This window comes from Anastrepha ludens, chromosome 6, assembly GCF_028408465.1.
Source record: "Anastrepha ludens isolate Willacy chromosome 6, idAnaLude1.1, whole genome shotgun sequence".
Classification (NCBI taxonomy): domain Eukaryota; kingdom Metazoa; phylum Arthropoda; class Insecta; order Diptera; family Tephritidae; genus Anastrepha; species Anastrepha ludens.
In genome coordinates this window covers 60,858,797-60,874,983 of record NC_071502.1, presented here as the reverse complement: position 1 = coordinate 60,874,983, position 16,187 = coordinate 60,858,797, and the positions used below count along the sequence as shown (strand labels likewise).

The 16,187-nt window shown below is 33.7% G+C and overlaps 1 protein-coding gene across 18 annotated transcripts in view; it reads left to right on the top strand.

Annotated features, from left to right (window-relative positions):
• LOC128868776 (sorbin and SH3 domain-containing protein 1) overlaps positions 1-16,187 on the top strand; it is a 139,151-nt gene that overhangs the window by 44,653 nt on the left and 78,311 nt on the right. For 16 of the 18 annotated variants that reach the window (XM_054111283.1, XM_054111260.1, XM_054111263.1 and 13 more), the window contains one exon: positions 7,404-7,859. The exons of the other annotated variants lie outside the window; for them this stretch is intronic. In XM_054111283.1, the coding sequence (XP_053967258.1) occupies positions 7,404-7,859 (456 nt within the window). The remainder of the gene's footprint in view (positions 1-7,403; positions 7,860-16,187) is intronic. 18 annotated transcript variants of the gene reach the window in all.

Sequence of the window (16,187 nt, the reverse complement as noted above, 5' to 3'; positions counted from 1 at the left end):
AATAGCAAAAGAAATTTTTTGCAAAAGTTGTGAACAAAAAAATATATTTATTTAAGTACATTTCATACTGGAAAATTAAAAATCTGTAAGATTTATTTGCAAATATTAAAAAAAAATATCTTTTTTAATCATATTTCATCTTAGAAAATTAAAAAGAATAAAATTCATAAAAATATAAAAAATAACCGAAGATAAATATTTCATTTTAAAAACTCTATACTACAATAAAACTCTCAAAATTTAAATTATCATTTTTTTTCATTTTTTCAGTTTACTTCTTATCATGCACAAAGCTACAAATAAACAATTTTTCATTTACAACAATGACCAAAATACTTTTGCCACTTCACTTGAAATCGCGCATGTGAAAAATTTTTTCAAATATTTTATAATCATATTAAATGCATCAACATCGTATGGGAATTTAAATTAATCCAGAGTTATGCCATCATGCCAGTGTATTATGGGGCGCACTCTTTATTTATAGGCTCAGAGTCATACTACTTAATCAATAAGTGGAGGAACGTCGAAAAAGATCACACTGGGACAATCTACGGGGTTACCTGAATGAAAACAAATGACAGGCCGTTTTAATCTAAAACTATTTAAAAATGCATGGAATGTAATAAGAATAATTTTAGAATCATCGCATTGTAGATACATATATGTTATGTACTCCAATGGAACTTGCAGATTATGTAGCGAGATGAATGGAATCGCCAAATATGTGCTGGCATCGTCCCTATAACCTATTTCGCCAGAGTAGGAAGTAAACTCAATAAAATAGGACAAATATGAAAACTGATTGAGAAAGATATGCTCAAAGAAATTCCCTGAATCCATAAAGGGAGCACAATAGATATTTCAGGTCATAGCGCTAAATGCTTTTGATGCAATGTATTCCATTTTCTTTTAGTTTAGCGTTATTAGTCTGCATATCTGTGATGTTTGCTTTTCAACTATTCACTATTGCAGGTTCCGTCAATCTTTTGCCATAAGCCTAACAGTATTGAATAAAATTAAGAAACGAAGTATTCTCCAGTCAAGTTAATAAATGTATATATGGAACTCAGCGAACTCAAACTTCTCTTAGCCATGCTCTATTAAATATCCAAGTAGAGTAGAATGGGATAAGATAGGTCATTTTTTTTTGGAGAGCTCTTGCTACGGTGTTTTTGCATTGATTTTGAAAAATAAGCAAGATTTTGAAAGGTTATTTATCTGCTAACATTTTGGTTATACTGACTTATGTTTGGCTAAATATTTTGGAAGCTGCATTCAATAAGACAAAGGTACTTTTTTCGATATTTTTAAAATCGGGGGGCACGATAGGTCACTATATGTGAGGGGAAAAGAACAATGTACATGGCTTGGAAATTAACGTTTTAACTTTTATTTATAGAGTATGAACACTGCACATATTATAAAAGTTAGGAATTTTTCTTTAATTCATCACGCGAGCACGTAAGGTTTCGAACGGAATTTTAAATTGTTTAGAGGCTGATCGAACACTAGCGCCATCTCGGACTGCCGCGATTGCGTTTTTTACGTCCTCTTCACTTCGTTTCGGCGTTTTTTGCACATAATTACGCACCATTTTGCTGCAGAAACAATTAAAATTTATTTTATTCAATTAAAAGTAGTGACCTATAATGCCCCCAGAAGGCTGACCTATAGTGCCCCCAAGCACATGTTTTATGTTAGTGTCGATATTTTTTTTTAAAACAAAAATATCAAAAAACTAACACGTTATTCGTGTTCAGCATTATTTTCTACGTAAAATAAAACTCACCTGACAAATATTTACATACATTAAATGCATTGCACCGTAGAATAAAAAAAATGCTATGTCGGAGAAAAGCTCACAAAAAACTAAACGACGCCAGAACTAGGATAACTAATCAATGGTGACGGCCGAAATGAAAGTCGCGAACGTTGTTCCCCACCACGTATTCAATTCACATAAGACGAGTGACCTCTGCAAAAACAGTGCGACGAAAACCCCACCTACCTATTGTGCCCCCATTCTACTCTATACAGTAGGTTCTGTTTTTATGCGGTAGATACGTTCCGCAAGAAACAGCATAAAAAAAGCTACAAGTTCTATAGTAAAACTATAGATACGTTTCAAAAGTGCTAAAACCGCATAAATCTGAAATAATGTAATAAAATCGCATAAAAAAAGTCGCATAAAAACAGAACCTACTGTATATGGTCCTGGTTTCTTTATCGCCAATGGAGCAAGGCGCATTATCTCCTTCAATGTTATACTCTTACAGCACAAAACTATCACCATGTATAGATGTTTAAATGCCTGGGTAATATCCGTTATTTAATTTTTGAAAATCGGAATTTCCAATATAAACTGCCTCGCTCTAATAGTTGATGTCGTAATTGTTTGCGTTTTAGCTATTAGCTCATGAATGCTGCCAGTTAATTTTAGTCTGTTTTGTGCTATAAAACGAGTTACTTGCATAAAAACGGCGGCGAAATATTCTGGCTAAAATTTATATCACAGCTCGAGTTCGTTTCTCACGTGCCTACTTTATTTAAAAAAATAATGCAAATCTAGGTTTCAAAAGTCCATTTGGATGAAAAATTTAATGTATAAGCTGAAAAATACTTGAAACATTTGAGTCATTCACAGGGCCTCTTACAGCTAAGTGAAGCACCGCCAGAATCGTTTCCCTCCTATATGTATTTACTTATATAAGTTAGTATATAAGTATGTTTGTTTTGAATTGTTTTGCAATAGCAACGAAACGCTACGAGCTATTGTATTTAGTAAAGGCAAACAAACTAATTTTTTGTGTGTTTCTACATATTTCCATTTTTTTGGTTACTTTGAAAGTAACGATAATTTTCAACGGATTCCTTTTTAAATGTATTTTTGTATGTATTTTCTTCCAACTCATCAAAGGATTTTACATCTAAGCTTGTAAACTGTCGTGTGGATAGAGCATAACAGAAAAACAGAAAGTGCAGAATCGTCTCTTCCTCCACTTTATCTAGACAGCTTCTGCAGAAGTCAAGTATATGGGCGTCTTAGAGAGAGTGAAAAGTCAGAATACATTTTGTATTCGAGCTTGACGGTGTATAGTTTGGGATTATGCAAGTAAGCGTAGTCGTAAGCGTATGCCACAATAACTTCATTTAGTCTCCATTTATAGAGATACGTAATATAGTAAGACTAGTTTAAAGATTTCAAAATTTGCAGAATGGTGATAAATTCACTTGGAATAATAGCTGAATGGGAATGCAAAATGTTCGTTGAATTAGAATTTGTTTAGAAATTTTCGTAAACTACTGAGATGCCAAATTTCTCTGGAGATGTGCTAAAGGCACAAGAAGCGCGAGCCATAGATTCCTCCGGAGTACATGTGAGATCGCACTTAGTCAATTACATGCAAATTTATAACCACAAGGGTATATAAGGATTTATAACAACAAGTGTGGAACATCAACAGACGCTTGTTGCTCTTTAAACATTATTTAAAATAAAATTCTTTTTAGAATAACAAAATGACTTAAAGGAAATGCGATTCCAGTCTAGTTAAAAATAGAGATCTAGGAAGGGTTAAATTGAATTGGGGACTTTAAAAATTCAATTAATTTCATTAAAAGATCTGGTAATAGTTGCATAACTTAAATAATTTGATTTAAAAATTTAAGCATACGGAAAGTGAAAACGCAAAACCCTTTGGGGATTATTGAAGCTTATCTGATCCAGTAGATCTGGACAATAAATGATACTACAGGCAATCCCATTGATAAACATCATTGAGTGTATTATACGCCTTGAGAAAAGTGAACTTAATTTTATTAACATACGGGCCCCATAAAATGGACATGGCTCGTTGAATTGAAGAGATTGCAGAGCAAATCGGACAAAGATACGAGTAAATAGGGCGAATTTGGTACCAAATTACTAAGGCAATTCCAACTTTCACCTCACTAGAGAGCTATAAAGCGCTTTTCTACTAGAAAGATTATTAGAATCTCGAGCTTAAAATCGCAAAAAGCCCAAGTTGAAATAGGCCTTAAGAATAATGAAACTAATGTGATTAACAAAAGGAAATCCTGATATGATCCTGAATGGATACATAATATTTCGAAATCCCAGAATCAGATTAATCTAGCCTCTTACTATTTGTATATACATAGGTGTTTGTTGTTTAATTAATAGTTTTTCATTGTTCTCATTCTACACAAAAGTGGAGAAATGCTTAGGGTGATTCATTAACTTTCGTGATAATTTCTTTTTACTGAATTTACAAGAAATAGAAGCAATAAGAGAGTACAAAGTATAGAGTACAGAACACAATGACACTAGTTTACAAAATCGAATATTTCCTATACTCTTCCGAATCCATTTTACTTAGGTGCCTTTTATTTCTTAGTTTGTTTATTCAAGACTAGACTTAAACAATAAATATTTCTATCAGATAGTACCGTTAAATTACTAATGCATGCATTTTTTATATATTCTTTGATAATAAATATAAACTTCTAGATGACATTTTTAAGAAGAAATAAAGAGCTGCTATAAAAAAAAACATCTCTCTGCACATAAATATTATCGCTTCTAGTCGGAGCATAGGGCGGTAACAAAGGCTCTCTAACGATGTCTGTCAGCTGCTACATATATGTCTAACTTCATTCCAGGCAGTGGAAGAGCTCGCGTTTAGAGTTGTGAGCATCCAAGTTTGTTGTGGGCGTCCTCTTCGCTGGCTTCCTTGTGGCCTCCATTGAAAAGCCATTTTGGCAGTATACTCGTATTCTCTATAGGAAATATGCCCAATCCAATTCCCTTTTCATCATTTAATTTCAAGATAGACTGGAATCAGTGAGCGAAAGAACTTGTATACTAACACTAAAACTTTATATATAGAAAATACCAGGCTTGATTAAAAATGGCGAAAGTTCCTTGTTTCAATATCACGCATTCTTTCAAATATACAATTTTTTTGAATGAAATGAAGAAAGCAAAGCTTGAACCAATTTGTTTTCCAAAATAAATCATGAAGAAAAATCAAACAATAAAATTTGGAGTAAACTGGAAATCAGGGAGTTTTATTTTCAAAATTTAACCTTTTTTCAAAATAATAAATATTTCCACAGTGTTTTTCTGCATAAATCAGCGTAATTTGGCGTTTTCTTGCCAAACAGAAAAAAGCACTGAGCCATTTTTCAAAGGGGCGTAATGCCGATTTTGCGCGCTCAATCAGAAAGGTTCCGCGCCCCACTTATCAAGCACGCGCTGAAAATCGTACGATTTGCTAAATATTTTTGGTTACATCAAACTAAAATACCAAATATTTATTATCAAAATTATGAAATACGCATAGTAAATTCAAATAAATCGGAGTTATACAAAACTCCGAAGGTTTTTCTTAAATATCATCAAAATTATTTATAGGCATGAAACAGGGTCACTGGGAAAGTCATACTAGATGAAGTCATTGGTATACATCGCCACCTTCACAAGCGGACAGCAAAATCCAGTTCACGAACCAAATCGCACAGTCAGAAGGCACATCGAAGAAGAAACAAAACAAAAAAACGATTAAAAACAGTTTCTCGACGCAAAAAAAATTTCACTCGACCAGCTAGTGTTTGGAATCGATATTTCATTATGTTGGACTGGGTCTATTCAATTCCATTATTCTTAGAATATTACACATTTTAGGAGAGCTAATAAGACGTATTGGTTTTCAAAATAATTTTCAGAATAGTTTCCATGCCAAATTTTTTTTTATTGATTTGAAGTAGTAAACACTTAGTGAAAAATCGGATTTTTTTTTTTATTTATTCAAATGTTATTGATGATTTTTATTAATTGACACACTCTTTAACTAAAACTAGAAAAAAATCGTACACCTGAACTAAAGTCGACGTACGCAGAAAGAAAATATGTTTTGATATAATCCCTAGAAACGAATATCTCAAAAACAGTTATGTTTGGGACATCACGTCACATAACCAAATTAATCAGAAATTACCTAAGTAATAACGCCCTTAAGTATCTAGGACGACTTTTCCTGTACAGGCATTGATTTTGTAAGGTTGACCTGATGTGGACTAAAAGACTCCTAATTCCTGTGAGCTGCATGGAATCAAGTGATTTGGTTCGTTATAAACTAAAACACAAACGGCTGCAATATCTTCAGTACTTCGCTCGGTGGGTTGTCTTACTGAAATATGGTTTGTTTCGGAGGAATGTTCCTTCGAATTTATCTGTAATAGTACGCACAGCCTGTCTGGTGGCACAATTATTACGGCGTTCATTGATAAAAACATTCTCGAACAACAAGGGGCTCCTCCTATTGTACGCACCATCATATGGACGTGACCAATGCATGCGCGCTAACAAAAAACGGCAATAAGAAACGGAAATTGTAAAGAAATGAAGCAAACAATTAGCGGATCTGCAATTTAACATACGAGAACAAAAAAGAAAATGAAAAGTCTCGAAAGTCAAATGCATACATCTGTGTGTATTCTCCGAAGCGTCTGCAAAATATGAAACACAAAAATTAAATCGTGACATCTGTGGAGACGCGCGCTGCAGTGGCAGTCAATTACGGCTAAAGCGCGACCCGACGCTCAAGCACGCGATCGTCTCAACAAATACTACGTGAAAGAGAGACCTAAATTGAAGATCAGCGTAAGAAACGCGAAAAGTAAAAAAATAAGTAAAAACAGATAAAAACGCGCATGAAAAGGAAGTTTCAATTTGGTCGTTCAAGAGATCAGCGGCTTTTGTGGCACTTGAGGCACGCTAATTGGTTTGATGGGCAGGCGGTTAGATCATTGAACCACAAATTCAATAATTATGAACAGCTGAAGAAAAATATAATAAATGAGCATAAAATTGTAAACAATTACACATTCATACCTATATTTGTACAAGTGGCGGCAAAGAAAAGATTTTAATGTTATAAAATTTGAAAAACCGCAAGCTTGCAAATCGATTTGTTGTGCCTGGGAGACATGCAGAAATTATGTATTTACGGACTTGGCTATAGAATAACAAGAAAATCAAAATTTTTGCCCCGCAAAACTAAACATTCCATGTTGCATGCCTATTGTTCCATAAAATATGTACTTACGTAAGTCTTCTAAGCTGACGTACACTTTCAAGAAATCTGGAAAAAAACCAAAATTCAAAAATTCAAAATTACAAACCTACCACCGTATATTGGCACGAAATTTCGTACATTCTGCAGAAGCAAAAACCTAAATTCCAAAAGCATACACACATACATACCTGCATACATGCGTTTCTGTACGTGTCATGGTTGTTATTTAGCATTGCCAATGGTCAAGTTTCTTGTGAACTTTACCTTTTCTCTCTTTATTTTTTTTCTTCTATTTATTTTCTTATGCCAAACTCACTTTAGCAATCACACGGCGCAGTCATACGAGTATTTCCACTTCAACGTCAACTAATCGCAGTAGTTACGAGACGCGCGCCAAACTGCAGCACAGAAGCACCACCGGTGATGATGGTGTTGTTGGCGTAGGTGGATACGGTGGAAGTGTCGATGGTCAGCAGTGTGCAGCATCGACAGCCAAAATAAATGCTGATCATCACCAACACTCACACTCCCAACACCATCACAATCAACATAATCACCATCATCATCATCATCACCACCACCACCCGTACAGCCACGAGCACACCCACCAAGCGAGCAATAGTTACAGCAACAGCCGGCCACCAGCGCCGCATATGCGCACCTGCAAGAAAACACGCTTCCTGCTGGAGCCGAATCGGCGCAGTTGGTCCGAGAGTGATCTGCTCAAGGAAATCGACAGCGAATTGAAGTTGGCGAAAGGCTTCCTCTATGCAAATGGTGGGTGAGTCTTTTGGTCAGTGTGTGTGTGTGTGTATGTGTTTATTGTCTCGGTTTGTTAGCTTGTTGAAGCTAAGTACATAAATATGTGAATTGCAAATGTGATATTATACAGTATTACATACACATGTACGTACTCGTTATTGCATACGCGTTTTAACATGCCCGAGCTAATTGATGCTGACATGAAGTTGTTGTCAATGCATGCGCTTCCACATGGATGTACTTCAATGAAATACTATTGTGAAATACAAAATTGGAAGCTACCATCCTAAATTCCAAATTTTTCAAATAATTTGGAGCGTACAATTCGTCAAATTTTTTCCAAATTTATTACCGAAATTTATCGATATTTGTGGCCCTTGCGCTTGATGACATTTTTGAATGAACAATTAATATGTTGACGAGTGTGAATACATTTAAGTGTGAAGACATTTACTTATTTTAGTTATTTCGACGTTTGTTAATGATTCTGGATCGTTTGTATGCATTCCTTTAAAAAAATGTATAACTTCAATTTACTTTAAAATTCCAAACCCTAATTTTGGAAAAAAGTGAAACATTTATTTTCGTTAATTGTTTGCATGATTTTTTTCAAATTCTCTTTAGACTGTCGTAAAAAGTTATATATGAGTTTTTAGATATGGATCTGGTTTATATTTTTCCCCCTTTTTTAATTCTGATTAAAAATTGCGATGAAATTTTTTCGAATTTCTATAAAATTATTAAAAATTGTAAAATTACGATGAAAATTTTTCGAATTTCAAATTAAATTTGAACCTTGGATTATTATGATATTTTCTAATGAGCGAACTATATTTTTACCAAAAAAAGAACCAAACTTGAAATTAAAAAATAAATAAATAAATAGTCAAAACTTGACCGTATGTGGAGCCTCTACAATATTGAAATTTCGGTGGAAACTAGCTCACTGATTCTCTATTTTAATACTCTTAATGAAATTTTGGAGCCTCGTATTCGTGAGACTTGTTTAGAAGGACATAGTAGGAGTTTAGGATAACAAAAACTTATTCTGCTAAAATTTGTATTGGGAATTTTAATTTGGATTTTAGAATATGAAAGACTTGTTTAAAAGAAATTTGCATTTCTATGGTCAAAAGAATATATAGGAAGATGTATGAAATCAAATATGAAATTACTTTTCCTTTCAATATATTTCATAAAACTTTTTTAAAAAATGTATTGCCTAAACTTTCAAAATAAATAAACTAAAAAAAATAAATCGGAGCAGACGACTCTATCATCATTTACCCCAGCATAAATTAAAAACTGTAGTGCGACATATCAGCCCAAAATGAATGCTATTTTCTCTTATATTAAAGTATCATACAAGCGCGACCTGGCTTTGCGACGCTGTGGCTCAATCTGATATGAAATTAATGGAAAAGTAAATAAAAAAAGAACTCCATGTAGTTGACTGTCGTGGCGGCGAATATTTACTACGATATAGTCAATTATACGATAAAATATGTAGTTTGTATATATTCCGAATCTCAGCCGAATCGAGCCCTAAATGCGATTTTTGGAGGTTTTTCGACCAAAACGCCACCTATCGAGTAAATTTTGGAACGAAATATTATATATTTCACTTCATACTTATATGCTTTGAGTTTGAGCCAAATTTGACGATAAATTCCTATCGCAAAGTCCTAAGATTTTGTTCAATCTGGTTTGAAGACAAGCTTATTCCGTTAGTTTGAGCTCAATTGGCTGACTACTTTCTTGGTTTACCGGCTACAAAGATGCGCGAAAAAGCAGTTAAATTTTCATATACAAGAAATCATTAAAAATATTCCCCCCACATACGAGTATATGGCAAACTTTAGAAGAGCTACAACGGAGCCAGGACGAATGTAATTCGAATCAGGAGGAACCTTAAGTTTGATCACTTTAAAGAGTTGCATATTCTTCTGACAAACTTCGGTTAGCTGCACTACGCTGTCCTCCTTTTCCGGTTTGAAAACAAGTTTCTTACAAAAATTATCGAGAGGAATGAATGGGAAAGTTTTAAGGACCTAGATTTAACACCTTATCCTCACCTATGGCTCAAAGCTAAACCACAAAGTTGGCAGTGGAGTTTACATGAAATAACTCTCCCTGAATCTCCGTTTGCGGGCTTCTGACTACTGTTAGTGTATTTCAGGTTTATTAACAGTAAAAAGAGGGGCGAGTCTTTGTTTCAGTAGTGAATCCATCTCTACACAGTTTCTTGCCAAACTCTGACAGCTAAGCTGGCTTTCAATGAATTAGCGAATAGGAGATGAGGCTGCCATGTTGGATAACTAGGCTGGTCAGGTCAAAGATCAATGAAGATGGAACTAAAAATTTCGGTAATCCCACTTTGTTGTATGGGAGGCCTCATTATAGAGCATTACGTAATTAGAACGCACGACAAGCGAAGGGATTTCCACTCAAGTTACTTTGGTCGCAGCTATAGAGATGGGAAGAAAGTTAATAGCGTTAAGAATTGTATCTGCACGCTAAATTATTAACTTAGCAAACGTTTGTTTTTTTTTTTTGCTTTTTTCAATATCTAGCGGACTTATTCTCAAAAAGCATTTGGAACTTTCAACGCCTCTTTAAGAAAACGCAGTGGTTTCAGTGCATTGCGAGAATCACAACAATTCGTATAACTTAATTGCGCTTTTCCGCACTTCGCTGCACTGAAACATAAATTCACTTACATTAAATATTCCCATAATCACCTTAGAGGACCTCTGAAATCATCCAACTTTTCAATGCATCCTGCATTTTTTTATGTCCAAAGCTATGCTATGCGGTAGCTTTATATGCACATGTAACTTCCACGTATTTAATGACCCCGAACATGTTTCACACTTAATATTATTGTTTATTGTGCGTATTTTGAACCACCAAAATATTTTTACAAAATTTTAAACGAAACATCTCTATCTTAATGTGTGTCATTAAATCCAATTTTAGCCAGCAAACGAAGTGAGAAGCTGTTGGTAATTTCTGTCTAAACAAGCAAATGTCAAATAGAGACAATCTAAATGTACAAAAGTCAACGTATGATTGTGAATAGGAGTATATACACACATGTGAATATATGATGATATGTGAAGTAAAATTGCATACACACACCTGAGTACACAATAATAGCAGCGTGACATATTGCGAAGATTTGACTGTTTATTTATTTTTAATTTTAATTATTAAAATATAGTTCATATTACAACAAAACTCATGCAACTCAAAGTTTAAAACTTTGTAAGCCTTTTGAAAAAATTAAATTATCAATAAAATTTTCGGAAATTTCACATTTTTTAGTCAAAATTAAAAAATATATATATAAATATCGAGGGGCCTACAGTTTTACGCTGCCTCCGACTGGCACATGGTTTTTATGTGGAGCTTTTTCATGGCAGAAATACACTCGGAGGTTCGCAATTGTTTGCTGAAGTGCGAAAGATATAAGAAAAAACTATGCAACTGTTTACCCAGAACTTGTCTAAGAATTCTGACTAAAAAGTCTGAAATTTTTTATGAGCATTTTTTAAAGGTTTGTTTTTTTAATTTTGAACAAAATTAGAAACTCTGAATATGAAGTTTTTGTCATAATATAAACTATATTTTTATTAAAAAGTACAAATAAAAAAACAAAAAATTAAAGCATAAAAACACAATTAAAACTTATATCGCGCTGCTATTATTGTGAACACAGGTGTATGTATGCATAATTCATATCAGACATGACATGATGCGTCAGGCAAAGCGACAAAGCAACATCAGGCATATGAAATCGGGGATGCTTGCTGAATACGTCGCTGAAAATGATCGATAGGAAACAGACGGTGGGTAGTGATGTAGAGTGAAAGAAAAATTGTAGCATGCAGTAAGCAAGTGTGTACCACTTACGATAAACTGTGTCTCTGGGTTAGGGAAACAATCGTCTGACCTTACCTAAAGGTGCTGTCAGACATGACGATGTCAAAAATATCTACTTTCTCGCATGACGGCCCGAAATGTAGTCTGAGATAGTTCTTTCATTTATCTCACATTAATTTCAAATTGTCTGCATTGCTCTAAATAGCGAGTATCCCTTATTCTGGAAAGTGTTGTAAAACTTTTCGAGCTTTGTCGCGAGACATGGTTTGCAAATTGGTGTGGTATATTAATTTAATGATGACTCAATTCAAAAATATTAATAATAGAATTATTCTTCTGCAGCCAAATGTTGAATTACTGTTATTCCATACTTTTTGTATACGAATCAAAATTTGAATAGTAGATTTTGGGAGAATACATCACCGCTATCAGCGAATTTGACGTAAATTAAGCACCTTTCTGGTCTAGAATTTCGAAAAAATCGATTTTTTTTCACGTATAAACTATCGTATACTTTCAAAAATATACTTTTATATTGAATTTCGTTGTAGATTAGACGTTATAGTCCTTTAAAACGAGACCGATTTGGAGTACGACCGACGCCCAGGTATAAGCGCGTTAACCTTCTTTTTCTCGAAACTATTTTTTCGGAGTTAGCGTTGGTATTTTCACAAAACACACTGAACCGATTGATTTGAATTTTTAATATGTTATTGAGCAGATTTGTGGCTCTCGCGGGTAGCAGAATTATAATTTTATAAAATATTTCTATTTTTTTTAAGAGGGAGAACATGAAAAAAATCCTTTTTTTTTGTTTTTTTTTCCAATAAACAGATAAAATATCTAAAACAATTTTTTTTTTTGTAAATCTGCTACCCATCATAGCGACATATCTCCTGATGAATAATCGACCGAATTTTTTTTTTGCAGACGTACCTGAGCAGCCCAATCAGGGGAACCAATTTTTTATCATAAAAAATATAAATTTTTTGTTTTTGTAAATAAAGAATTGATCTTATGAATAAAAATTTTCAACGCCTTTAATTTTCACGTCTCTAAACCAGAAAGGTGCCTTAAGAATTTTATTTTCGTTGCTTTACAAACAACCCTGTGTATATGTATTTATATGTGTAAATATCCATATTTCAACTGAACATTTTGCTAAATAATTTGTGATCTCCACCATTTTTGCTAAAATACCTATAAAAATAAGGCGGGCAGTGTTAAATTATGGCAATAAAAATAAAAGTAAAGTTACTGATTGATTGCACTTTCTTTGCTTTCCCAACGAATGTGGAATATAAGTAGAAGTGGATCGAGTTGTGCCGGAGGCCAGAAGCAGTTCATGCGAAGACTAGCGTCATTCATATTAAAGGCAAAACACTTTACGTCGAAGGCAAAACACATAATTTAAAAAACACTTCACCATTACTAAATCCTATTAATATTAATGATCTTTAATTAAATTATTTCCATTACACATTTTTGCTTTTTTGCATTGTTTCCATTAACCTAACTTAACTTGGTATTGTTGTTGCGATTTTGCAGTTACGCTGCGATTTTCGCTAAATCTGAGCAACCTTGCATTCTATCATTCTTGTAAGTTACCTGATAATAATACTGACTTAATACATGGCATTTGTCATTGAATTAAGGGGTAACACCACTGTACACGCGTGAAATAAACACGATTTTTAAAGATTTTTTTTGTATAGAAGGAAAGGGAAAACAATCACTCTGATTTGGGAAGTTATTACTTATATACTAAAATACAAAACTACAAAGTTTGATCGAAAAATTTTATAAAATGGCGGCATAGGAGGCATTTTTGAAATGTGGTTTCTCTTGAAAGAGCTCCGCGGCACGCAGCACAGAGGGTGCAAATTTTAATCTGGAACAAAGAAACAGTTTTTTTCTTAATCTAGATAAGAGTAGCTAGAGAAACACGTAGGGGATTTAAAAAATATTTATTTTTGTGGAATTAGCAAGCATTTGAAGGAAGGCAAGCATTTTGGACTAAAAAAACGGCACTTAAATAATTATAACAATCGTTTAAATTAATCTATTGAAAATCCCCTACGCTCTTCTCTTAAGAAGGTTATTATACAGATGTAGTGAAAAACCTGATTAAAAATATTTCAAATTGTTTGAGTTATGCTGCGTGCCAATTTCAGAAAACGTGTTTTGAGAAAAACGCGTTTAAAGTTTAGAAATTTGGAGAAGTCGTTAGGTAGCAGTCACTAACGCTTGGTTAAAAGCTTAAAATATTTATGAAATAAACTTCGGTAACGTATAAAACTTTTTGTTCTGTATTTTAAAAGGCTCAAAGAATTTTTTAAGCTTATAAAAAAAAATCAATTTTTTTAAATTTCTACAGTGGTGTTACCCCTTAAGTTGTTGACATTTTGAGAGTTGTATACGGGAATCATTGATGTTTTAGAAAAAAACAAGTTCAGTTAAACTTTTTCTTCTACGACTTTAATGGCTGTCATATCCACAAAAGTTTTTCGCTTTTTAATAAGCGGCTGCAGCTTCCTACAAAAACAAAAATAAATTACGCCTGAGTAACTTACACACAAATCTCGAAAAAATTTGTTGTTTTCGGCTCGCAAATCTCTAATCAAGGATGCCATAGTCCTAGTGTTCTAAGTCACGCTACGGAAAATTATTCATGCACAATTAACTTATTCAATTTTGGTAGGGCATTTTATGTGTTTACAATAAATTTTCAAGTGCAGTCAGAACTAAGAAATCGGGAGGCCTTCCAAAAATGTGGAATTTGTTTAAATAATTTGATCGTGGATAAAACTACGCATCACACTGTGACTAGAGTTGAGTGCAATTCTGTCTCATGGAGAATTTTAGGGTTATAGTTTTCACGTAGTCGACAATTTTTCAAATTTTCAATTCCGCTTAGGCCGAAATGGGCTTCAGAGAGCAAATCTGAGTGTTTTTATTTGAATCCATTGGGAAACAGATTAAAAAGTTTCTGCAGAATTTTTTACAGTAACTTTCTGCTGACACGCATTTAAGTAGATAAATTCCGTTATAGTAGACAATATTAAACTCAAGCAGCAACAATTTAATTTTAAAAAGTACAGCGAGAAACTGATGATTATCGCAGTGTGGAGAATAAAAAAGTAGTTTCCGAAAGTTTGGCGGCACCTTAGTAATCATTCATTAGACTTTTAATAGCTGCTGACGCAGGCAGCTGATGCGACGGCAACGTATGTAAATGGCTGTTACGTTGACGTCGACGCTTATCTGATTGGCACCAGTCAGTTCCAATTTGTACTTCATGCAATTTTTTCGATGATTAGCAGCATGAAATGAATGTCATGCGCGAAAGAGCAAAGCTTAAAAAGGTCAAAATTTATAACATTTTTTATTTATAGGGCTCACAGCCCAACGAATGTGAGTTATCATAAGTTATGTGAAGCTGTTTCCTTTGCCTCTATTAATTTTACAAGTCTAAAGTTTGTTAAGCATAAAACGCTTGGCGAACTTTGCTCAAAATTGAGGCCAACTGATTTTCTTTCATATCCTAATTATTTTATTCATTGTACCCTATTTTTGATATTTCTCCTTATTGCAATATCTTCCTACGGCAGTCAGCTTGCTAGGTGAGACTGTTAAATAAGCAATACAATACAAAGTGCAAAAATACCCATGTTTCACTTGATACCGGATTATATATGTGACGACTTACATTCAATAAACATTAAATCTGAAAACGCTTTGAGGTGTGAACTAGAAAAAGTCAAAACTAGTACGAAAGATACTTTTTATGAACCTTGAAAACTTTTGGAGCCAATTGGTCGAGAGGCGTATTGCCTGGTTTAGTGCTATTCTTATAACTTATGTATAATTGGCACTTACACCTTTTTTTGGGAGTTTAGTTGAGCTCCTTTTCCAATTTGTAGTATGCGTCTTGATGTTTTCCAGAAATGGGGGGACCTAAAGGGGACCGCCTCTGTTATTTATGAGCTTTCTTTCATGGCAGAAATACACCCGGATGCTTGCCATTGCCTGCGGAGGAATGACCGCTATTCGAAAAAACATTTTCTATCTTTCATACACGAACGTGTGAATTGTAGACCAAGTTGAACTTGCAAAAAAAAAATGTATTAAGTGGTATTTTCTCTCTTTTTCCTTGCGTTTTACGTTATGTGAAATTACTAAATTTTAGAATTGGCGACGAGGTTGAGTTTCGAAAAATTGCTTCGAAATATTTCGACGTTGTCAGGATTTCCATGCTTGCATAATTAAATGATTTCATCTGTTTACAAATCGTAAATTTTTCCATGGTAAATTTTTTTCGTAAATGTTCCAAAAAAATACAGTTTATATTATATAGCAAAAACCTTAAAAGTTAAAGTCCCAAACTTTGGGAAATTTACAAAAATTTAACAATTTTAAAAATTGTCACTTTTCCACTTTTTAATGAGAGTCTCTAGA